This window comes from Elgaria multicarinata, chromosome 1 (assembly GCF_023053635.1).
Source record: "Elgaria multicarinata webbii isolate HBS135686 ecotype San Diego chromosome 1, rElgMul1.1.pri, whole genome shotgun sequence".
NCBI classification, from domain to species: Eukaryota; Metazoa; Chordata; class Lepidosauria; order Squamata; family Anguidae; genus Elgaria; species Elgaria multicarinata.
Window position 1 is genome coordinate 179912623 of NC_086171.1, and position 25439 is coordinate 179938061.

At 41.6% G+C, this 25439-nt stretch overlaps 2 protein-coding genes across 4 annotated transcripts in view; both read right to left on the minus strand.

Moving 5' to 3' along the window:
- Positions 1 to 3141: 3141 nt before the first annotated feature.
- Positions 3142 to 14418, minus strand: LOC134411001 (CMP-N-acetylneuraminate-beta-galactosamide-alpha-2,3-sialyltransferase 2-like). 3 transcript variants are annotated; one of them, XM_063144566.1, is made up of 7 exons: positions 14144 to 14418; positions 10299 to 10859; positions 7708 to 7892; positions 6478 to 6657; positions 5907 to 5952; positions 4502 to 4621; positions 3142 to 3623 (listed from the first exon to the last, which is right to left on the minus strand). In XM_063144566.1, the coding sequence occupies exons 2-7, from the start codon at positions 10560 to 10562 to the stop codon at positions 3456 to 3458; spliced, it is 963 nt and encodes a 320-aa protein (XP_063000636.1). In that variant the 5' UTR covers positions 10563 to 10859; positions 14144 to 14418; the 3' UTR covers positions 3142 to 3455. The 3 variants fall into 3 exon arrangements, with proteins under 3 accessions (XP_063000636.1, XP_063000627.1, XP_063000645.1); XM_063144557.1 differs by lacking the exon at positions 14144 to 14418 and adding an exon at positions 12753 to 12953; XM_063144575.1 differs by lacking the exon at positions 14144 to 14418 and adding an exon at positions 11341 to 11488.
- Positions 14419 to 17440: 3022 nt separating this feature from the next.
- Positions 17441 to 25439, minus strand: part of LOC134411023 (arf-GAP with SH3 domain, ANK repeat and PH domain-containing protein 2-like) — a 50570-nt gene continuing 42571 nt past the window's right edge. The window contains exons 24-28 of the mRNA XM_063144600.1: positions 22925 to 22988; positions 22546 to 22583; positions 21056 to 21183; positions 20225 to 20347; positions 17441 to 18959 (exon numbers count right to left, since the gene is read on the minus strand). Of these exons, the coding sequence (XP_063000670.1) occupies positions 18885 to 18959; positions 20225 to 20347; positions 21056 to 21183; positions 22546 to 22583; positions 22925 to 22988 (428 nt within the window). The 3' untranslated portion in view covers positions 17441 to 18884. The remainder of the gene's footprint in view (positions 18960 to 20224; positions 20348 to 21055; positions 21184 to 22545; positions 22584 to 22924; positions 22989 to 25439) is intronic.

Here is a 25439-nt window from a genome sequence, read left to right on the forward strand (position 1 = left end):
AAATTATACATACAATATCATATAAAGAGGCATTGACAGTGATCAGGATTTACAAGTATGTTTACAGAATTTAAACTTAAAATAACTCACATTGCATAACTCAGATGTCTATAATATTCAATGCTTCCTGTCTAATGTTTTCTGTGGTCTAAATTGGTCCTAATATCTGAAAAAGATACCCTGTATTTGACCCATTCCATAACAATATGTCAATTTATACTTTAATCCCCACGCCAGGTCTTCTGCAACTACTCTGTTAGAGGGAAGTTGTTCTAGTAGCTGGATGCCCTGCATTAAACCTGAGTGAGGTAAGGCCAATATAACAGTTATGGCTACAAACAGGTTCATCATCTGTTGAATTAACATACACTGTTAGCTATAAGATTTAGAACTAATGTACATACTGCCCCATTCGCTGCTTTCATGTCATGGTAGTAATGTGTAAATGCTGCTATCAGATGATTCCCAACCCCTAAACCTTACTATGGTACTGTACTAGTATTGAGGACATTGGTGTAGGAAATATATGGCCCAATTCTTTGTGAAATTTCTTTTATTTCTTAAATTGTTTATATACTGGCTTTTGGCCCTCCAAACGACCCATGTGTGGGAAAGCACAGAGACTAAGGTATAACACATACGTGCCTCAGACAAGTAGATACTAATGTTTTTTCTGCCCAACACGATTGATCCTATTAAGTGTCCTCATTAATTTTCGTTTTAAAATCTGGATTCCATTTTCAGATGGATAGAGGAGGAAGCTTTTCATGTGAGTGGGTTTTAAGTGATCATGCCAACAAGAAAGAAGTTTTAGCTAAGAATTTAGGAAATGGCATTATATTGAGTCTGACAATTAGTCCTTCTAAGTTGTTGTCTGTGCTGACTAGCAGCAGTTATCCAGGGTTTTAAAAAGGAGTCTTACCTCCAGTATCAGAGGGAGTATGCCTATGTGCACCAGTTGCAGGGAAACATGGGTGGGAGGGTGCTGTTGCACTCATGCTCTACTTATTATTATTATTATTTATTTATATAGCACCATCAATGTACATGTGGGTTTTCCATGGGCAGCTGGTTGGCCAGTGGGTGAACAGAATGCTGAACTAGGTGGACTCTTACTCTGATCTAGCATGACTTTTTATGTTCTTAAGATGTTTGAAATTTCACCCTAATTTAGGGCTGCTTGTTAGTTTATGAAATTTAATTTCTTTGCCTTCTAGACACTGTTCGGAAATTGCTGCTCTAACATGCATACCCTAGCAACCACTTTCAGGTACACTAAATTTGTACCAGCTTTTTAGAAGTCTGTTCCCATAGATAAAACAAGCAATTACTCCTTAAATTATACTTAAAAAAAAAAGAAAGATCACAACATCAGCTGTCGAGAGAACTTTTATTGTTCAACTTCAAAGGCACAGTGGCATATTTCAAGTTAAAACTCTTACCAAGGAAGTAATAAATTACAATATGAACTGTTGTATTCATAGTTACTTAGCTGGCTGCAGTGCTACTGGGCAGCTGAACTTTGTCTTATCTTTAATCTGTCCTCCCTATTCGTCTCTTCCTGTATGGGAGTCTGTTGGAAAGGATGCATTAAGGATAATGGAACTGAGGGTTCAGTTAATTACTCTTGCCTGGAAGGGGTTAATCATGGCCCACTAGGTATTGTTCAGAGGCTCACTATTTTATTTATTTATTTATTTATTTATTTATGTATTACATTTCTATACCACCCAATAGCCGGAGCTCTCTGGGCGGTTCACTTGGTGTCAGCTTTGAGTTGCCCTCGAAACTGGAAAATAGATGGATCAGTGACTTTTATTTGGGCTTTGCTATCAATTTCCCTATGGCAATTCCAAATGGCAGAGTAAGAATTTATTACACAAGTTGCATATATCTCACAATAGGTGTTATGCTCTATAGGTATTGAGATGATAGTGAATAATGAAAAGAAGTCAAGAAAAGAGGGGAAAGGGTATATCATAGTAATTTTTGTCAAGGAATAGGAAATGACCTGGCCTGCTGACTTAATGACCTAAGCCAAAACGGCTTGGGTCCAATAAAAATGTAAGGCCCTAGCTCAGTGGTCAAGCCCAGTTTTTGCGTGCTGGTATGGAGGAAGTGGGGAACATTTTTCAACCTTTCTCTTACAACTAGAACCCAGAGCTAACCCATGAAGCTGATTGGTGGGAAATTCAAGATAGATTTTTAAAAATGCATATTTAAACTATGGACTTCACTATCACAAGATGTTTGGATGGCTTTAAAAGGAGATTGGACAACTTCATGGAGGATAAGGCTATCAATGACTACTAGTCCTGATGGCTATATATTGCCTCCAGTATTGGAGGCAGTATGGGGAACATGAGCAGGAAGTTGCTGTTGCACTAATGTCCTGTTTGTGGGTTTCCCATGGGCAGCTGGTTGGCATTCTGTGGCCCCATTCAGAAGACTCCTTAAACCATGGCTTTAACCATAGTGGTTAAGCCAGAAAGCCAGGCTGTCTTCAGAAGACAACTTAAACCACAGCTTTAACCATGGTGAATAAAGCAAAAAGCCTTATTCACCGTGGTTAAAAGCCATGGTTTAAGGTGTCTTCTGAACACAGCCTGGCTTTCTGGCTCAACCACTATGGTTAAAGCCATGGTTTAAAGTGTCTTCCGAATGGTCTCTGTGAACAGAATGCTGGACTAGATGGCCCCTTGGACTGTCCTTATGCCAGACCTGGTCTGATAGATGTTCCTTTATGGAAATACAAGCATTCTTTTTAAGTATGTTTCCTGCAACAGTTGTCATCTCTTTTTATTAAACAAATCGTTTGTTTTGTACCTAGCTTGCCTTGTTCTTTCATATCATTGTAGTGTAACCATGTTAACTATAACTTGTTAAGTACAAGATTAATTAGTCACATTCTTCCTTGGTTAAAGTTATAAAATTGTGCACTCTGTTTTTCTGTAATACAAAACAACAGCCCAGCAATACACACCAGTACATGGTTTCTCAGGTGTAAATCACAAATATCCTAAATTAGTGGGCATACAATTACAGCCTTGCCCCTCTGAAATACAAGGTTAATATGTAATCTCTGTTATGTATTGGCCACAAAGTATCAGTAGCAAATGAAGAAACCACCTGAAGTCAGAATTTGTATTGAACAACTTTATTAAGGACATATTTTCTTCTATAGATCAGGCAGGATTTCTGACATATAAGGAAACTTGCTTCATGAGCCCATATACACCATGTACTCCTTTTTAAAAAATAGAGCTGTAGTTCTCACCCGCTGACAACTTGAAAATTGAATCCTCGTATGGATTGCAATATAGTTTCCAGAGTGCTCTCTCTGTTGTAATCTAATCTAATCCAACGTGATTTGTATACAAGTGATCCCCGCTACCTGCAACTAAAAGAATAAAGTGCAGGCAGATAGTATGAAGTCTGTGAGGCACTGGGGCAAGCTATTTGTAAAATGACACTTTGCCTTCCATTGCAAGTCTTTCAATGAGTCCTAGTTCAAAAATGTCATCATGCACCCCAGTCTTGCGGAATGCTCCAGCAAAACGGTTCTCTTCCCAGTAGTGGTGCCAGTTTCCATTGCTGTCCGCACCAAAGCCAAATGCAGAGACCTGTCAAACAGGATTATGGAAAGATCAACAGAGGTGAGATTGATTTCTGCAAGCATCTTAAAACATGAAATACATCCAGCGCATACAAGCCAGTGTTTACTGAATGATCTGTTAATAGGTATCCTTCCTCCAGTGTCAAATCAGTTTGGGGCTGTATGGCATTTTGGTGGTGTATTTATTTATTAGAGCCCAACAGCTGAAGCTCTGTGGTCAGTTCATAACAGTTAAAACCATAAAATACAACAACATGATAAAACAATCTAAACGTTTTAAAGGTGTAAATCAATAACAAAACCAAAGTAAAAACCAGCAGCAGTGCAAAGACCTAAAAATACGATAATGGATTTAGAAACAACAAAAAATGAAGGACTGAAATGCCTGGGAGAATGGTGCCCCCCAAAACACAATATAAGTGCCAGGTGAGGCTCTCTGGGGAAGGCATTCTGCAACCAATGTGCCACAACTGAAAGGGAGTGAGACTCAAATTTTCTTTAGAAATGTTAAAGCAAATCTGGTTTATGTCAAATGGAAAATCAAGCTTTGGGCAGGGGAAGGTTATTTTGTGAATATTTGTGGATTGATTTTTTCTTGCTTATTTTGCATCAAGACAATGGATTCTGTATAACTTCAGTAGTGGCCTTATGTAATCTGCACAATACGCTATCTAATTTCAAAGAGGAGGGAAGGTACCTTGTTTTCTGAGGGACTCTCCCTGTGTGCTTTCCATGTTTCCAGTTTACAATCTGTCACCAAATCATTTGTGATAAGAACTGTTTTGGAAACCGCTCAAGGGAGGGGCCAAAACAAGAACTTGCTTCCAAATGCCATTCAGTTCAGTAGAACAGCCTCTATGGGGATCTGGCTAACACCATACATACCTGTGAACACATATGGATGGCAAAAATCAGTGCAATGAATCCAGTGGATGGATACCTTCCATGATGCTCGGTCCATTTATCCCAGATATATTTCAGGAAGGCAGGGCTTAGCACTAGGACCTCAGGAGAAGAAAAAAGTGAAAGATTCTTAGATGCTGTCATAAAACCTCCTTCAATTTGGGTGTTACCACCATCTGTCTCTCTCTCTCATTAGCTACGTTTGTGGCAAGTAGAACAATTTGAGGGCCTCCAATTGTTCTACCTGCCAGGAGCACAGCTAATAAGAGAGAAATGGTGTAACCCTAAAGCTCAGATGCACCCCTTGGACAATATGTGTTCTGCCAGATGTTGTTCTACTACAACTCCCATCAACCCTAGCTAGCAGCCAAAGTTTGATATGCCTCTATTAAGGCCTAAGGCAAGGATGGGTAATAGGTGGCCTTCCAGGTGTTGTTGCAATTCAACTCCCACCAATTTGTTCCATGTTGTTTGGAGGCTCCGTGGACTTTAATGTTGAGTAGAGTTTCCCAGTGGCTATGGAGTTCTCTGGCAAGAGTGGAGAAAGTAGGGAGTGTTGCTTTAGGACAGCTGCTAGGATTGTTGTTGTTTTTTGAAGCAATGACTGATGGGATACCATTGGGAGGACTGAGGGAGGAGAGAGGGTGGAGGAACTGTCAATCAAATGCTGCGTTGACTTTTATTCCACTCCACAGGAGGCCACACCCACACAACGGAGGAGTTGGAACATGTTGTGTGGTGAGTACCCCCTACAAACTCCACCACTGAGTAGAGTTTTCCCACTGAGTAGAGAAAAATGTTGTGTGAACTGAGCGAGTAACTCCTCTCTCAATGAGTATAATCTTATGAAGGGGTGTTAGTCTAGTGAGTAGCATCCTGGGGGAGGACTGAACAAGGGGACATGGCTATGATGGCCAAGTCCATGGGGCTAGGACTCTCATTGGCCCTTGCACAAATGATGCTAACATGTTCTTTCTCCAAAAGTGTAGCCATGCTAGCCTGGTGCAGCAAAAACAATGGAGAGGCTTGTGGCACCTTAAAAACTGACACATTTATTATGGCATCAGCTTTTGCGGACTGTAGTCCACTTCATCAGAGGCATCAAAAGATGATGTGATGAGAAAAGCCTGAGGAATTGTTTTAAAAGGAAAAATACATAATTATACTGTTTTTTGTTTGTTCTTTTGGAATGTTAACATGTACAAAGCTGTTCCATTTTTTTTGAAACATTAAAAAAAAAAAACTTCTGCTATTCCATAACTTTTTCTCAGCCTAAGCAAGCTGCCCCTTTAACTAAAATTCAAGAAATAAATGATCAACAAAAGAGTTGCATAGCCGCTGTTTGAAGCAATGGAGTGATGTACTGTTGCCTGCATTCACACCTTACCTTGCTTTTGTCAGCTTCAATGAACTGTTTGACTCTTTTGTATGTGCTGTGAAAGGAATGGACAATTTTAGCATTCAGCATTTTATAATTAGTTCCTGCACTAAAGTCAAATGGTGTCTTTTCCCTCTATTCGCTCTTTATCCTACTGTGGGTATGCTGCATGAAACCCACTCCTGGAAAGGAAGCAGTCAAAGTGTTCCTTGATGCTAAGGCTGACCTGCTGTTCAACCCCTGCTATTACAGGCATATTTCCAGATATCTTGATCACATTTAAGGCTAGGTGATTGAGGGAATGTATTTGCAGCACTGCCCACAGAGAACATTCAGTACTCTAGATGAAAGACTGAATTCAAAGTCACCCAGAAACAAGTCAGATTCCTCTTATGGGACATCTAGTCACCATTACTTTTTAAGGAAATAGGATCCTGAAGTAGTAGGGAATGTAATAAGCATCCAGCTGTTGAATCCATTACAGAATGAAAATGGAGACCTATACATGATAACTAAATCATGTTACCGCTGTATTTCTGCCTAGCTTTTTATACTTTAGTTTCTTAGGCAAAGTACTCACTGCTGGATGTTTCCTGTGGAAAAGGCACTGGCTAACCACTGGAGATCTCTGGGTTTGAAGGGAACCAGCACAAGATGGACGCCAGGACGGAGATTCACAGCACTCTCTGGGTACATGAAATGGTGGGTGGTTCTTCTACCGACATCTTCCTCAAAGCCTGCAATCTGTGCTGTGTTCATCCTAAGAGGGCACAAGGGAGGCAATCAGATTAGAGTGACCATATGAAAAGGAGGACAGGGCTCCTGTATCTTTAACAGTCGTATTGAAAAGGAAATTACAGCAGGTGTCATTTGTATATATGGAGAACCTGGTGAAATTCCCTCTTCATCACCTCAGTTAAAGGTGCAGGTGCCCTGCCCTCTTTTAAATCTGGTCACTCTAGTATAACTCCTGCAGCTTTAACTGTGGTGATGAAGAGGGAATTTCACCAGATTCTCCATATATACAAAGAGCACCTGCTGAAATTCCCTTTTCTGTGCAACTGTTAAAGATACAGGAGCCCTGTCCTCCTTTTCATATGGTCACCCTAAATCAGATGGTCTGTGTAAGATATCCAGGCCAAGCATAGGGGGAGAATTGGGGTTTGAATCCAACATGGCTGGCCTTGAATCTAAATCAGAGTTCTCTCCTCCCACCTGGTTGTCAGTTGTCTCTGTACTATTAGCTAATTATGGAGCTGTTGGGGGAGGCTTTTTTTTCTCCTTAAGTTTTGTGGGGGGGGGTTTGGGGGGGGTAATCTGCAAACCTTTCTCTTGTGTGGTTTTATCACCAGCAGCATGAGCACAAGACTTGAATCAGTATCAGAATATAAGGTAATTGGAAGAAGACGCCACCGCAAGACAGCAAATCTGCTACCCTGCATCAGAGCGTGTCCCCTGAGAGTTGTCCTGCTTCCCAAGGCGCTTTCAACCAACTCACATTTCTCTCACTCTCTGTTACAAACATCAACCAGTTGTTTCTTCACACAATAGCTATCATAATATAACAGCTAAGAGAAGTTCTTGTCACACAAAAACATGTTTCAGCAGTAACCAAAGATCTGTTCGAAGCCTAATGCAGGGTGTATTTTGCCAGGGGACAACTTTTTCCTGTCAAGGACCACATTCCCTTAGGGGTAATTTGTTGGGGGGCCACATGCCAGTGGTGGGGAGGGCCAGAGCAAAAAGTTGAAAAGAGATCAGAGAGCCCCCCGTTTGCCTGCCCCTATGATATATGTTTTGTTTCACTTACCTTAGCACAAAATGATGAGAGTCAATCTTTTCCCCATATTTAGAGCCTTTCAGCCTCCCTGAATTCCCCACCACAGCACATGTTCCGCACTGGGCCATCTCCTGGAGTCTAGCAGATGGAAGGATGTCAAACAGGTGTGCTATTATCTCCTGGACTTGATTTCCACTCTCTGATCTTTGCAACCTCTAGAACAAAACAAAGGACATTAGGGGGCAATGGAATCTGCTTTCCAATAGTATCTTTCCAAGACAAAACCACTGCCTGGACAACAGTGGGTCTCTCTACATTAAGGGAAAAAACTACATCCTTATCAAGATTTTTTTTCTTCTTTTTAGTCTTTCCACGTTCACAATGGGCTTCTTTAAACAGTGAGCAATTGCGACCATGTGATTTGTAACGGGAAACTTCTCTGGGCAACGTTCCATAAAGTTCAATGAAGGAGTGCCATCTAGTGGTGGAATTAATCCCGCAATTATTTTAAATACTCCATTATATCTGTAATTTTGTAAAGCGAGATTAGGAGGGAAGGTGCAAGGGATGTTGTGGAGGTTGACAGCATCAAGTAAATGACCTGCAAACCTCCATGAGTGGCCAATAATGAGTGTGCTATAAATTGCTCATGTACGGAAGCTCAGTATTTTATTTATTTGTGATATTTATATACCACTAAATATAATAAAATCCCTAAGCAGTTCATTACTCAATCCACAATAATGGATTGAATGTGGTTTAACAAACTGAGGCTCAATCCAAACAAGATAGCGGTACTTTTGGTCAAGCTAATCTAGGATTGGAAGTACAGCTTCTTCTTGATGGGGTGACACTTCCTCGAAAGGATCAGGTTCGCAACATCTGGACCTGGTTCCTGGAGGATCAGTAGCTGATGTTGCCTGGAGTGCCTTTGCACAGTCTCAACTAATGCGCCAGTTGTACCCCTTCCTGGAGAAGAAAAATCCAGCCGCAGTATCCCATCCCTTAATCACCTCCCTTTTAAATTAGTGCAACATGCTCTAATTGTGGGGCTGCTTTTGTAGAGTGTTCAGAAACTGCAACTAGTACGAAATGCAGTGGCCATCTTGATTTTTGGCATGTGCTTTCTTGACTCTGGACTTGTATTACCTGCACTGACTTCCAATCTGTTTCTCAGCACAATTCAAGCTGCTGGTGCTTCCCTAAATGGCTTGGGGGTAGGATATCTGAAAGACCCTGCTTATAGTTTTAAGATCTTCCTCAGGCGCCCTTGTGCATGTCACACCACCAGAAGGGGTTAGTTTGGTGGGAAATGGGGACATAGGCCATTCTCTGTGGCAGCACCCCACCTGTGAAATTTGCTCCCCAATGAAATTAGGCTGGACCCTTTTTAATTGGGCTGTTCATGCTTTTTTCTTTTCTTTTTTTTTTTGCTATATATGACTTTTTAATATTTTGAATGTATTAGCTCCACACTGTGTTTTAAAGAATATCTCCTGCTCTTAGTTCTGGTGTTGTTGGTGTTTTAATTATTTGTAAACTGTTTTAAGTTTGAATTGTAAGTTACCTGGGAGGCCCTATTTGAGTTGAAAGACAATGTGTAAATAACGACGGACAGACAAGCTAGAGGGGCCTAAAGTGAAACTTTCCTGGTACTGCTGCCACAACTCTTCCCTCACTGATCCATAGATCAGGGTGGGCACCTTGTAGCCCTTTAGATCAGGGGTCCCCCAACTTTTTGGAGCTGTGGTCACATTTGGAAATTTGAGAAACTGCTATGGGCACCACCAGAAAATGCCTAATCAGTGGATCGCTGTTTTGACATCTACATGTAGCATCTATGCATGAGTGTCTTATTCAACAAAGATGTTTGTTTTGTGTCTGTTGGACAACACCACATCTCTTTAATAAGGGATTGTCTAATTTGGCTAATTCCTGATGGTGCAATACAGCTAATACTCCTTTTAAACATATGTTTTGGCAATGTCCAGTAGTTGCTTCTTTTGCCCTGTATGTCTGAGGTTATTACACAGATAAATTTTGTACTGGAACAGTCTTTAATATTCACTCATGTATATCCTCTTTTAAATTATTTACCTGCCTCATGCAAATTAAATAGCATAAAATGATTCTCTGTGCCCTTTTGATAGCTCATTACAACACTAGAAGAATGAACACTCACCTCCTATAATGTAATGGATTGAGGGCCTTACAACACTTTCAGTATTTGAACGGTGGCACAAAAATGCCACCTTCAAATGGATACTTATTTGCATATTTTGTCCACTGTTGTTGAAGCCTATGTATAGTTGCTAGAAAGGTGTATGCATTTCACATGTATTCATTGCATACAAATCCATGTAGGTATGTTAAAAAAAAACAGGAATAAAAAAAAATAAAGTAAAACTTCGCAGATGCCTGCAGGCGTCACATTGGGGATCCTTTCATGAGTGCCATTGGAGGTGGCAATGGACACTGCATTGGGGACCCCTGCTTTAGATGTTTTGGCCTACAATTCCCATGATCTTTCCCTATTGGCTGTGTCGGCTAGGGCTGATAGGAGTTGTAGGCCAAAACATCTGGAGGGCCACATGTTGTCACAAATGTGATGCAATACTTACCAGCCACCACTGCAGAACCTCTGGGGGGAGCTCCGGGTTTTCAAGGGTCAGCAAGTGGTTTATTGAGGGATCAAAGCGATCACAAAACCAGTCCCCATCCAAAAGATGGTCACATTTTCTATAGTTGCAAGTTTTTCCCTCCAAGACAGAATCTGCCAGTAACTCTTGTCCAGAGCCCATATACCGAGACTTGTACATCTTCCACAGGGAAAAGAGAAGGCACAGGGCCAGAATGCTACACAGCTTTTTCTTGCTAAGCATCATTCACCAAACCGTCAGTTTGGTTTAGATCTCATACTTAGGAACTTTTCCAGGAGGCAAAGCAATCGTGGTCCAGTATACCTTTATTGCTCACATGGAACCTTTGGCTCTAAAAGTCTTCTGTTCACATATGATGACTGGATTGCTTCTTGGGTTGACATTGCTCCAAAAATATGCACATTTTGCAGATCAGAAACCCCCAAAGCAGAAGGAAGCCGGGTCCCATTCATTGTCCATGAAGTCAGCCCATCAACGTTCTGTGGGTTTGAACTTCCATTAAGGTATCATGTCTCCAGAAAGCTGAAACACACAGATGGTGTGATGTCAGAAGGAAATGCCCGTGGCAAGATGGAACTATTATTTATCAGACACCAATCAGTAGGTTAAAAAGTCCAGTGATAAAATATTTTTCAAAACGAATATCAGGAAATAAGGTGGTTGATGCCAGATTTCTATGCTTGTTATTTCTGTGTGTGATTCGTATCTGAGTTTAATGCAACTAAGTTGCACTGTCCTAATCCTATAGGGACTGGGATTGCCACCTTTTCACACTCCAGGAAAGATATGGGTGTGTGAGTCTCACACACAAACATGTCCTGTCTCAAGGAAAGAACAGTCCCAAGGCAAGGAAGTATGTATAGCATGTATAGACAAGAAACCCAGGAAGATCAGAGCAGCAGAGAGACAAGACAAACTGGAAGAAAATGGGATGGGGGGTGGGGACTAAATTCAAAAAAAAGCAGGGTGTGGGTGTGTGGGTGGGTGTGCTGGTACAACATACCCTGAGAATTTCACTACAAAGCCTTAGCTAAGTAAAATGTTCTCCTATCAGGAACTACTTCCATGGCTTACATAGTATTTCAGGAGGGGTAGCTAGAATCATGTCTTCAACATGCTCCAAACCGTGTAAACATTTATCATGAGAAAAGAAGGCTGCCTCCCAAAGCAATAGTGGTGCAGTCAGATAATTTTAGGCTCTGAATGTAAATGGTCTTATGTGCTCTTTAGATAGTCCTGTGTATTACTTCAAATGCAAACCACACAATGAACCCCAGCACCACCACAGATAAAACACATTTATGCATATTTGCATATTTCTGAGTAAATATGCTCATGCATTTTTACTCAGAAATAGGCCGCACTGGGTTCAAAATGTGTTCTAAAGTTAGTGAGTGCATAAAGCTTAAAACTAACAAACCTCAGCCTTCACAGGCTAAACAGATAGGGGAACTAAGAGACAGGAGAGAAACAAAACATACAAAGGCAGGAATGCACCCATTTCCTTTCCCCACCCACATTTCATATTTTACAATGCTACATTCTTGATATGTTAGAGGGAGGAGGGCGTAACATTTTTTTTTTTTTTGGCAACTTTGATTAATAAAAAAGAAAGAATTACTATATGCAGAGTTTGACATTTCCTTTAACTCATCACAGCACCATTATCAAAGAAGGATTAAAAGGGATTTGTGTCTGCTGCCCTGAAGCTACAGATACTTACCTGGGAGTATGCTCTGCTTTAGTGCAAAAAGGAATATATATATAAGCATCCATAACCATGTACATAAGCTTCCCTGGTTCATTAGTGGTGATCATGGAATTACGTGTGTGGGACTGAGATGTAAGTATGCAGGAAAGGCACTCTGCACATGCATAGAGGCTCTCATTACTTCACAATCTTTTGCATATTTACCAAGAGGGTTCAATTGAACTTAGCTAGTGTTTATTTCTTGGGGGCCGGGCGCTTATTCTACGTATACACCCACAGGCTGGGGTTGCAGCTGTCTAAGAGGAAAAGAAAGTGCCAGACAACATAGAAACAAATACCCAGAGGGAAAGAAAAGGTGGGGGATGAGGCACATGCATTGACTGGTGGGTGGCTCACTTTGCCTCCCCTGGGCAGAGAGAAAGGTGACTGCAAGTGGGATAGTTGGGTGGGTAGAGTGGGGGTGTAGGTCCATGGCAGGCAGGGCTTCTCTTTCATTCGCACTCTCTAAGCAAACATTCACACACGTTTTGGCAGCGGGGAATCACAGCTGCCCCTTCTGCTCCTCCTTTTCTGCTGTCTAGCAAGATCTAAGCCTCTGCTGGCCACATACCCTCCTCCTCCTCCTGCCACGGATCCCCACCCACGCCACTCCTCCTTCCCCCCTCTCCTTTCCCCCTTCCCCTGATGGGGGAAAGGGAGCTCACCATCTCCATTATGGGGAAAGGGGCTCCACGCTAACCCCCAGTTCTACCGATGCTCCAGACATCGGTCTGCAGCGGGGCTGGCAAACTGACACTGTGCAGGCTCACCAGGAATGCCTTGCCCAATAGGTGCTCCAAAGGAAATAGGGTTGCAGCCGGCCACACATAGCAAAAGCCAGCTGCTGCTGCTGCTGCTGCTCTGTTCCTCCTCATGGGGAGAAGCACCGTCCCCAGGGCTCGGGTGAGCTCTTGCTCATTCGTGACTGCAGAGCGGGAAGTTGCTTAAAACACAGTGGTGTTTCTCCCCCCCCCCCCAAGCGACTCATTTGGAAAAAGAGATTGCTGTGTTCGTGGCCATCCCTGCTGTGAGGGTCACGACTTCTGTCCCAAGGCCTGGCTCTGATGGTGCCACTGCAGATACCATCAGAGGAGGAATTTATCTCAGAACTGTAACACTGGAGGAAAGGGTTAAATTCCCCCTCCTTGCAGCTGGTATTTATTATTTTTTAAAAGAACCACCTGCCGATGCGAACTGTATTTTAAAAAACCAGACGCACTAAATGCAAAGTCATTTTCAGCTTAGACCAAAGTTACTCTTTTTCCTTCTTCGTTAACATGACTGAAGTAAAACCTGCCGATGTACCTCAGCAAGCTCATTAGTTAGTGTTTAAGGGCATCTCATGGACTTTTCAGTGTGGCCAGCATATTGCATGAACCTGTGGGGAGAACCTGTGGGGAGACGCTGCTCAAATGTCTGCAGCTACATTGCAATAAAGCTGATTTAATTGTCTTTGGTTCCTGGAGTCTGATATTAAGTCAAAGACAAATTACTACCATTACTTTTTTGCAAACAACAATCACCATACAAACTGGTTACTGCTCTATACCTAAGACAGCCCCTGTATAAAAGTCCTCAGTCCTGTAATTATGAAAGCATATCGCGAAGGAGTAGTGTGTGAAGTGAAAGTGCTGGTTCTCTTTAGCCAAGCACCACATTAAAATGTACATTTTCTTTCTTTTGTTTAAATTGCTCCATAATGCAACCATAAGACCTGTTCTTGGCCAGAATGAACATTTGGTTTTAAAAGCCTGTCTTCCGTTCTATATTCTGCATTAGCAACATTCAAGTGTATTCAAAAAACAAATGAGCATCTCAGGGGAACTTCTCACACACAAAAACACCCTGTGTAAACAGCATTGCTCAGGGACGTAATGTGACATTTACAGCAGCCCGAGAAGCCACAACAGAGCAGAATTAAATCAGAAAATTCATGAGGAAAAGCCCAGTCTCAGACAAACAAGACATACTATGCCTGATGACAGGCATTATATTAAACATGGTCCCCTAACTAGAGGATCCGAAAGATGGTTTGTTAGTGCTGCCAGATGCTTACCTTTATTCAGGTGTTGGAGATCAAATTGTTTGGATTGAGAAAACATGCAGACAAACTGAAATTTTCTTCCTATGTGAATGTTAGGCCCTTTCTTTGTTTCATTCAGTATCATAAAGAAGAATTATAATCTTGTGTGCATGTAGGCTGCAAGTGGCTAATTTTGAACAGGAACCCTGCAAGGGGAAGTTGACAAAGCAATACCGACCGCATGAAATACAGGACACAAACTTTAGACACAAACTGCCTCGTTTAAGTGCTAGAAAGGAAAATGCTCCCTGCAGCACATTTAGCAGAAGCTTCCTGTATCTGCTTGCCGATGTGACACATCAACCAGATGGTATGTGATTAAGATGGTAGTTGAAAAAAATATATACCAAGAAGTGGGAAAGGCACGAATTATGTAAAAAACCAGGAGAGAAGATATTCTCAACTGCCTGAAAATGCTTTAATAAGCCCCAGCCTATTTTGGAAAGGTATTTTCTTCATTAGTAGCTACTCTTCTTCCTCTGCATATATTTAAAAAAATCTTACTGATACTTCCTCTGTTTCAAACTAGTTTTTTCAGGCACTTGAGAATAACTTCTCTCCTGTTTTTAAAGTCATCTTTACAGGTTTTCATGTGATTGGGTGAAAGTCCTCAGTGGTCTGGCTGTAGTGTGGGCACACAGTTTGTCTCTTTAGTTTTTACACTGTATTCTGGGCGATACTGGGGTTCCTTGAAAACTTCAGGATTTCCTCAGTAGAAAATCAGTAATGGTGGACCTCTATCCCTGACAGGCAGCTTTCCTACTACTAGTCATATTCCTTTGAAATACACTACTGTGGAGGAGTGTTAGATGTATCTTAGGGTACACTATCAGTTTGCCGAGGCAATGCTGAATTCCACCATGCTTCTGTATTTAAACTGCTGTTATCTTAAGGTATTATTTTTAGCTGATTGATTTAATATGGGTTGGATCTAGACTTCCCATGAGTGGAATTAAGGGTGGCCATATGCTCCACTTTACAAAGGACAACCCTCTATTTGAAGGGCTGGCAGAGAACAGTCCTCTGTTTGAAGACAACCTCTACTTTGGAGGACTGACAAGTACAAGTCATTTAAAGATAAACCATAAGAAGGGAAGGCAGGGGCCTTGGAGTTGCCCATCAACAGTTAGCAGCCCTTGGACACAAGGCACTAGAGATAGACCTAGGACTCCATCACACCAGCGTGTTTTGCAGCACAGCACTCCGATGTCGTTGTGCCTGTCCTGCAGACACCCCGCCTCTTCCCCTCCCTTTTTTGTGTTTTCCTGGAGCGGGGAAAGTCTGGATTATTTTCCCCAAACGGAATTAAAGCACCCTTCAGCCCCATGTAGTGCCATCCTCTTGCTATTTCCTTTGTTGGGGGCATGTGTTTTGAAGGGAGAGCTTGCTGTTGAAAGGGGAAGGCAGGGTGGTTCTCCTCCAGCACCATGTTGGTAAATCACTAAACAATGGCAGCGCTTGGGATGGAAGGAGCCTACGCCCATCACAATGTTATTTATTTATTTATTTATTTATTTATTACATTTTTATACCGCCCAATAGCCGAAGCTCTCTGGGCGGTTCACAACCAATGAACTGGAGACAATGTTACAACCAATGAACTGGAGACAAGGAGAAGGGGCAGGGTGGAGTGGAAGACAAAACAAGTGAAAGGGAGGTTTAATAATAGATCCCTAAGTGCAGATGCAAAAATATCAACAGCAGTTCTTGGGTATGTCAGGTGGGACATGTCTACCAGGGGTATTTACTCCATTGTGGCAGTGAAGTTGTGCACCTTTGTTTAGATGATGCAGCTGCCAATTTGCAGCCACATCGTGCTATCTGTCCTGAAGCCGTGTTTTTTCACAGTGCCTTTTGGCCACATATATTAACTTTATTCAACCATCACCATGGTTCTCTATGCATGTGTCATTGGTGGGGTGAATGCAACTTAGGGCGGTGGGCTTACTTTGGGCACTGATTGGTGGAAAGGAAAGTCATGTGGGGCAGGAGTATGGGGAGAACAGAGGACTAACCATGTCTACCTGGAAGTAAGTCATTGCTTTCAATTGCAAGTACAGGAGCAGAAAGGTTTGGAGAATTCCTTTGCCATTGCTTTTTCATTAAAAACTGCTCTGCTGGTAAGATGGACTCAATCGCTGCCTCTTGCTTTAAATATTAAGTGCTGGATAATCATGCTTTCTCTGAAGTAGAGATGAGTCAACAGAGCCTCAGGATGTGCGAAGGATCAAAAGATCCGTGCTTTGTAGACACCTCTCCCCCTCCCCTTTGTCTCTTCTCTGCAGTCACAACTAGGGGAGGAATAGAAATGCAAGAATGGCCCTCGCTTGTTCTAAACTATTTATTTTATTTATTTATTATCATCTCTCTTTTCTCACTCGTGACAGTTTTTCTAGACGGACATGATGGGCTTTGCCAAGTCATGCTATCTTTTACTAATTCAGAAATTTCCTGACTATTGAACATGTTTTAAGTATGACTGCTTTCTGGATGTTGTGTGGATATATTTTGGTAGGCCATTTCTGAAGGTTTTCCATATAATTTTTTTATGTGATGCGAATGACTGATGTGACTAATGGAATTGTTGCTGCTGCTGCTACTGCAGCAGCAGCTAATGCTGCTCTCAGTCATTCAAGGCCAAGACGAGGCAGCTTCTGCTATTATTAGTAGTAGTGGGAAGGATCCATTCTTTGTTAACATCTTCATTTCCTTCCCCCACACACCATCTTCAGACAGCCCACCTACAGGGAGTAAGGAGAGGAAAAGAACAGCCACAGATTGAATAGTATTAGTACTGCTACTGTTCAGTCATTCGCAATGCATGTCTACTCAGAAGTAACTCCTCCATTTCACTTTATGAGTATGCAAGCGAGGAGGGTGAAGCCTGTTGATTCAAAGCTTCACAGTTATGAAGGAGCACAGCTGAGAGACGGTGGGCGCCTGTTGATTCGAAGCTGGACAGGGGCCTGGAGGCATCCTTTCACTGCTATGGAGTTGAGCAGCAGAAGAAAAACATACTTTGGGAGCCCCATTCTTAGTCCCTATGCTGCACATTACGGCCATGTAACTGATCCTGCGAAGTTTGGGGGCAGGATATTCCACATGCAATCCTGCCCATATATCGCTATAGTTGTTGCTTCGCAATTGTAACACTGCAGGTTTGTGGGGGGGATCAGCAGTGAAAGCAGTGCCATGTAGACAGCCCCTAGGTAAATATAAACACCATTCTATAAAGCACCGTTAAGACTTTATTTGGAACAATGTGTTTAATTCTGATCATATATTCAACAAAGAAAAATTCAGAGCAATTCAGTTCTCATTACTGAAATCATTGGTATGAAACCAAACGGATATAAAAGAAACTCCTGTTTAGATTGGAAAGAGGTCTGGAAGGTATACTGTTTAATTCTACAAATATATCAGAAGTGGTAGTTGAGTCATAAGTCTAGTTTGGTGATTTGGAAGGCTTCTAATTATTAAATATGTGTCATTCTAGTTTAGCTTAACAAACAATCATTTTACTAGTTTCATGGCAGAGTTGGGCACATTTGCAAAGCCTGAAATATTCTGTGATCTTTTTCCTTTTGATATTTCAATTATGGCCCCCTCCACCTGCCACAAGTGTCAGGTAGACGCTTTCCCCACATCCAAATTCTTGCAGGGTGGAGCTCCATTGGTCAAACAAGACATTGCATAGCTAGAACTAGGTTGTTGCATGAAGAGGATGTGGAAGTGGGGACTCCGTGGGACTGATTGTTTGCTATGTTGGATTTCAGAAAGAATATGTCCCTAAATCTGACTGTTTGTTAATAGAGGAAAGAGGGAAAGGAAGAAGGGTGAAATGTTTCCCTGTGCTTTGCATCTTGACTCACTTGTTTCTGCCATCTTGACCTATAGGCTCAACAGGTGCCTTCTTACGGTATACCTTGTTTCATTCCTTGTCTTCCTCTGGCATGTAATAGTATGGATTATATTGGTTAATATTTGGGTGAAGCATACCTAGAGCAAGTTGAAATTTGTCGCCTTCTCGTCTTATGATTCTAAGTTACAAAAGGAGCTCCATACATCTACTGTTGAGGACACTCTCCAATGGGACACTTCAATTTCCTTTGCAGTGAAAGGGAGCAGGAGTGATATCATCTCAGAAGAGGTGGAGCTTCCCAGAATGTATACTTGGATCATTCACAAGGACCCACACGGTGCAATCTCATGCCACTTGGGAGTATGTGGGAATGAAGCAATCACTCAGACAGGTCCAATCAAAAGGGTTTCTCCACCTGGATCACTCCACACCCTGAAAGCATTGAGAGATCGCATCACACAGAAGCGGCTCCTAGGCCTCTGCAAATGGTTATGAAAGAGGCCAGTTCATTTTTGTATTTATTTGATTTGTACCTCACATTTCTACCAAGAAAAAAATGGCACTCAAGGTGTTTATCAAACAGCTAACACACTTTGGTACAATCCTCTTCTATTCAGATCAATGGAAATTTTACCAATGAATGGGATGTGGATTGTGCCCTGCTATGGCATTTCAGCGCCAATGAGTCTGATTCCTGGCCCAGTACCCCGTCCTGTTGACTGATGATTTGTTGGTGTGAAAGGTACACTTCAAAAGTCTTGTGCTTGCTCTCTGCAGGAGGCCCTCTTAAAGTAGAGAGGGGTATAGTTTGAGTAAATGATAAGCATGTTCTTTCATTCGTCCACCTTCTTTCTATTCATGCAGTATGTAAACAAATGTTGCTGGGAAGACACCTTTCCGGTGAGGCTCCCCTTCAATCCTGCCACACTGCAAAACAAAACAAAACAAAACAAAACACCAGAAGGAGAGGTCATATTAGCAGGCAACATTTTTTTTTTAATGTGCACAATGATCACAAGCCCTACAAACAGGCCCGGCCCAAGGCAGGTCTCCACCCAAAACAGGGACCCCTCACTGCTACCCCTGCATATTCCTCCCTCCCTCCCTCTCTCTGCCCACCTACCCGATTGCGAACCACCAGCTGGCTTACTCTTCTTTGTGTGCATAGAAACGCCTGCCTCCCAGTGCGCTGCTTGTAACAAGTTTCCACCTTCAGAAGACACGTGCCTGGAAATTCTGGGGGCTCTTGTCATACTCTGCCTGACCTCGTTCTGTGAAGTGCTCAGCTAAGATACAGCAATACCGTGTTTGAGCAGAGGTTGTTGGAGACACTTTGTATGGGCTTCCTGCAAATGATTGGTAAATATTCTGGGATATTTTTCCCCTTTTGTCCTTGGGATAAAATGATTACAAGGAAATATAAACTTAAAAAACTGTTTATTTTCTTAATATTGTGCAGGAACTACACAGTGGGACGTTACACTTGATTTCATTTATTTCCTTTACTATTTGAAACCTGTAAAGTCAGTCCCAATAACAACAACAAAAACAGCTATTGGCTCCAACCAGCTTTGGTAGGTCTAATTAATTTTAATTTTATTTTAAAAACATTCTGCTTGTCTAAAAAATTACAGTAACAAGCGTTTGCCTTTACCTTGGCCTTTACAAATGTTTGAATTTATATTTGCATTTGTTCCATAGCTCACAGGCCATTGAGGAAGACCTTGCGTCAAAACGCGTCTGGCCAATGGAAACAACTTTACTGAGCATTCTTTGTTGAACTGTCTGATGGATTGATTGTATTTTTGCACGTGATAGAATGCTTTGTATATATTATTTTTAAACATTGTTATTGAATCTATAAAATTGTTATTTTTAATCTTCTTCCTTAACTTCTTTGTTGTCTATTGTATTCTGTTAGGTTAAGGGTAACACTTTTTTGTTACAATTGTAAAGCTCTTACAGGCAGTGCACTGAGAAAATGGGCGCATCTATGTGCGCAAAGAAAAGTGTAAGCCAACTGGCCGATCAGCAACTGGGCAGACAGGGCCAGGTAGATGGGCAGGGTTGAGGGGCTTGTCGCTGGGAGCACCTTCAAACTGGGAGCAAGTCCTGTGGGATGGGATAATGTTTAGTGCAGAGCTAAGGAATCCCCAGTAATCATCCGGGAGAGAGTTCAGATGGTCACTTACCCACCAACTGGAATCTTCCTGTCCATCTACTACAATGATCTCACCAGCCTTGAAAGTTAGCTCATCTTCATGGTCAGCCTGACAATCATAAAGAGCTCTGACCCGGCGCAGAGGGGGATTCCTCTGAAAATCAATACCAGTAAGCAATGTCAAGCTTGCAGACATGGAGAACGTAGTTCATGTGGAAGTGCTCAGTCACTTACACATGCACAGGCAAGAGCAAACCTTCAGGCAAAAAAGGAAATGCTCAGAACTGAAGGCATGTTTAGATGTGATTTTTTTGGCTGCTCTTGTCATGTGCCCTTAGCTAGCAGAGCTAAATGGTACCTTTAAAGGCAATTTACATCAATGATTAAAGAACAAAATCCCACTTGTATTATGACACACACCTCACCATGTGAGATAGATCCATCACAAAATTAATTTCCCCACCTCTGAACCATTAATGGCAGCCATTGAGAGGAACAGGGAAACTATCTGATTGTCCTAGCACACAATGAGTTCTGATTCATGATATGCCCAGCTGCAGTGGTGGGTAGGAATTCATTATGGAGATCTCAATTTCCATGCTGAAAGTACTGTACTGACCACCTTCTGTTCCTCAGAAACATAATCTGTTTACTAATATATATATATATATATATATATATATATATATATATATATTTAGGACTCCATCTTCTGGACTTTCTACAGTAGGCAGAAAGGTGACTTAGGTCCAGAAATGGCGATGCTTAGCTAATGTCACACTAAAATAAATAGGACACTGAAATTAACAATTTCACTAAAACGAACTTAGTTAGGAAATAAAAATCTAGACCAAGAACACACCACACTTCTCCTTGTTGGCAGTGGTGGTGGGACATCATCTGATAGTTCCTGTGAGTGGAAAGAATCCCAGTGATTCTCCCTTGGGTGTTGGTTTGGCTCAGAAGGTGCCCTCGTTTCGTTCGTGGAAGCTGAAATACAAACAGATGTGTTGTCATTTTGTGGATACTTCCAGAGGCTGTCCAACAAACAATGGAGAGAAATGCCATTACAAATGTTACGCTGAGTTAGTGCTAATTATGCAATATGTTGTCCCCATGAAATGGATCTTCTCCTTCAGAAGAGACAATGTTTGCTGGGAAAACCTCACCTGCCTACTCCTCCCCACGACCACCTTAAGTGTAGCACCTGCTACAGCTGGTAAAAGCTTTTCCTCATTGCTGCTGCTCTGAGGAAGAGGAAAGTTACTGTCCAGTTAGATAAAGTTCATGCCAGTCTGTAGGATTTTTTACATGAGGCTTTTAACCTGCACCTTTACCACGGCTTGTAGGATTAAGATCAGGTCCTTACGTGAGACTCCCCCTCCCAGGGTTTTTCTTTCTGTCTTTCTATATGTTCCATTACACAACCACTAGGTGGTGATGTGATATAGTGGAGTTGCAGAAATATACAGTGGTTTAATGCTGCCATTCAGATATACAAGTATTTACTTGTTAGGAAACCCCCCTGCCAAAATGGTTGTAAAGCCCAAGAGGAGTCCTGGAGTATGGTGATTTTGTATAAAATACCCACAAACTATGGTGAGTGAGAAATCAGGAACACACAATAAAAGCCTCATATAGAAAGGCTCAGTATTGACCGTAGAGTTCATACAATAAGGGCATATTACAGAGTTGGGAAAGTTTCAGAAAGGGATATCCAAAATGATCAAGCGGCTGAAGCAAGTCCCCTATGGGGAAAGGTTACAACATCTGGGACATTTAGTTTAGAAAATGGGTAAATAGGATGTGACATGATAGAAGTATATAATATAGTTCATGATGTGGGGGGGGGAAGTGGAGAGAGAGAAAAGTTCCCCCCCTCTCACAACACTAGAATCCAGGGTCATCTAATAAAGCTGAATGGTGGGAAATCCAGGACAGACAAAATGAAGGACTTTTTCAGACACTGCAAAAAAGGTGTATATATAGAAAAGTGCATACAAAAATAGTTTAATTTTGGAAAACACAAAAATGAATACATTTCAATAAATGCACACAAAGATATGCATGGATTTTCATGCATATCTTCCAAAAACAAATTTGCAAACTGATGCAGAAACAGGACAGAACAATCTTCATTGATGAAAAATGAGAAACTGAACAGAATTAAACTTGACAGGCTCATCCACCTGTAGTCCACTGTGAAAGAATTTGCAAGGACATTTTCCCAGCAATAAAATTTTGCAATGTTGAGTGCTAGAAAATTTTATTTCCGTGCGAGTCCTACTTTGAAGAAAGACACGTGAATCCCCACCCTCAACTGAATAGCAAGTTTAGCATAAACAGCCTTACCTTGCTGCCAGGACTGCATTGCTTCAGAAGACTCAGAACTAAAAGAAAGAACAGAAGGATAGGAGAGAGAGATGAGTTCATTCACCTTGAAGAACCCTACATGTCCTATTGGAAATGTTTGAATAACAGTTGCCACCTAGACCCTCACACCCCCGGTTTGCGAACAGAAGGCCATTGTGTGAATAAGCATTTGAACCAATAAAGGTTTTACCATGTTTTACATTCCCATTACCAACCAATTGGCACAGGAATGGATTTCAGCATCATGTATGACAACACATGATCTCTGCTTTTGAGCAGGATGTACAGAAAGAGGGAGCCCATCCAATTTCAAAACAGAGCATGGCAGACAGATCACCAGAGACACACATGCTGTTACCTCAAAGTCCTGGGAGAAGCTCCTTCTGGAGAGCAGCGTCTTGGAAGTGAAAAAGATCTGGTGTCTAATAGGAGACAGAGAGCATCATCAGATGAGAGTTTTATCGCACGCTTATTACTGCCCACTCACAGCTTTTCACAGGTACTTTAGACGATGCTGTCCGCCTCCTGTGCATCTCCCACTCCTTCCACGTGTTTTTCCGTTGCAAAAACAGAACCAGAAAAACCAACTTATTTTTTTAAAGTGAAACTTCCCGCGATCTCCTGCTGTGTGCAGGAAAAGTAGAGCAATAAAAAAGCCCACTGAATGGGCCATGTGGTTGTTGCTGATTCCTCTTTCTCACCCCATGTAAAGAGATCATCGCTATTGTGGGACAGCAGCAGGAGGCCATAGTGACGGTAGGGAAACATGATTCCCCCCCCCCATCTGATTATGCCCAGGGACAAAGCTACTTCTTTGTTTCTAAGCAAAGATCAGGCCAGAGTACTGTATCTAAAAGCTCATGAGGAAACTATTCTTTTGATGAGTTGGAGACATAGCAAAGTCACTGTGAGTTAAGTTTCCTGTTTGCTATAATAGCTAGTTTTGTAAATGTTTTGACACGTCTGAACCATTTCAACTTGTCGGAGCACTCACAAATGCAGTCGTTGCAACAATAAAAGTCAAAACATGGTAGCTTCACAGCATCACCACCATGTCAAAAGGGTCATGTGAATTAGTCCTAGCGGGACGGCCTAAACTCTGCATTCAGGGTACGTGTGCTCAATTCCCACTATCTCCACATGCAGAGGCATCAGGTGTAGATTATTTGCTATAATGTAAGAGGGAGGGCTACATACATCCTCCCTATCTATTCTGGATTATTTGGAAATGCTACTGAGAGATGATAGTGCTACCTATCACATAAAGAAGATTCAAATATACAGTGACTCAGTGTATGGAATAACAGAGCCATAGGGGTGATATACTTGGCCACTCTTAAAGGAAATACTTACTGTGCTAAAGTCATACTTAAGTGGCATTTTCTGGGAATTTTAGCAAGGCAAACTGAACTCTTGAATGGTCAGACAAGTGGAAATTCTAACTCACTATATCCCAGTTCAATTTATTTTTTGCAGGCTTCTGAGACATGATGACTCACATATTCTATGACATCAAAATCTCAACTTATAACCGTCATAAAATAATCATCACATTAAAAAAAAAGTTGTGTGAAATGTTCCAGGTGATTGAAAATAAAGACACTGAAGGGAAGGGTAAATCTACATGTTTCCCAGCAATAGGACACAAGAAGAGTCAAGCAGGATCAAACCAAAGGCTTATCAAGTCCAGTATTCTATCCTGAATACAGTGTACAGTCGGTCACAGTGTGAGTCATATGGCCATTTTGACATGGTAGTGATGCTGCGAAGCTCCCACAAGATGGCTTTTATTGCTGCAGTGACTGAATTTGTGAATTCTCCAACTTGTTAAGATGGTCATTGAAATGCTTCCTGATACTGAAGGTAATATATAGCCATCATGAATAGTAGACATTGTTAGCCTTATCCTTCACAAATTTGTTTAACCTCATTTTCAAGCTGTCCAAGTTGGTGATCATCACTACATTTTCTGGAAGCGAATTTCATAGTTTACCTATCCATTGTGTGACGAAGTACTTCCTTTGATCTGTCCTGAATCTCCCACCAATCAGCTTCATGGGAGGGGGGAAATCTTCTGCCAAACCACTTCCTCTACACTGTGCACACACCTCTAACTTATCCCCTCCTTAACTTGCCTTTTTTCTAAGCTAAAAAAAAGCTCCCAACGTTTAGCCTTTCCTCATAGGGATGTTGCTCCAACCCCTTGATCATTTTAGTTGTCCTTTTCTGCACTTTCTCCAGCTCTACAGTATCCTTTTTCTGGTGCAGAGATTATAACTTTGCACAGTATTCCAAGTTGTGGTCACACCACAGATATGTATAAAAGCACCATGATATTGACGGTTTATTTTCAATTCCTTTCCTAATGATCCCATATACCCAGAGCTGAATGTTCAGATTTCAAAACAATGGCATCTTGGCATAGTTTTTCCCAATGATGAATAAGCAGGCTTTAATGTCCTTGTTGGATTTCTCCTTCGTATGATTACTTGAAACATAGACATTATCACAGCATTTTCATGTAATTTTCCTAAGCTTAGGAGGATTTCCATGTGTACAATATGTAAAATATTTACAATATATTAAGTTCACAAAGCACTACATTAAGGTCCTTCCAGCACAGCCAATTTGTGTGTGTGGAATAAACATCCATTGGTTTCTCCTGTGTTGCACATAGTACTCATGTTTTTCTTGCCCTTCAGTTGTGGGGATATTGAATTTTCTAAGCATTAATATCACATTTTACCACAGAAATGTACCTCTTCCCCCAGATTCATTGCAATTGTACTTGCCATATAGAATATGGTTTTGAGCAGGTCATGGGAACCCACTGAATACGAGAATAGTAGAGTAGATAACGTGAATAGTGGGGA

What these genes read in the sequence shown, in the direction of transcription:
- LOC134411001 (XM_063144566.1), bottom strand. Translation starts at nt 10,562, where the DNA reads ATGATGCTTAGCAAGAAAAAGCTGTGTAGCATTCTGGCCCTGTGCCTT. An exon ending in TCCACAGGAAACATCCAGCA is followed by an intron (nt 5,953 to 6,477) that starts GTGAGTACTTTG and finishes TTCCTTTCACAG; the next exon opens with CACATACAAAAGAGTCAAAC. An exon ending in TTGAAGCTGACAAAAGCAAG is followed by an intron (nt 4,622 to 5,906) that starts GTAAGGTGTGAA and finishes TCTTCTCCTGAG; the next exon opens with GTCCTAGTGCTAAGCCCTGC.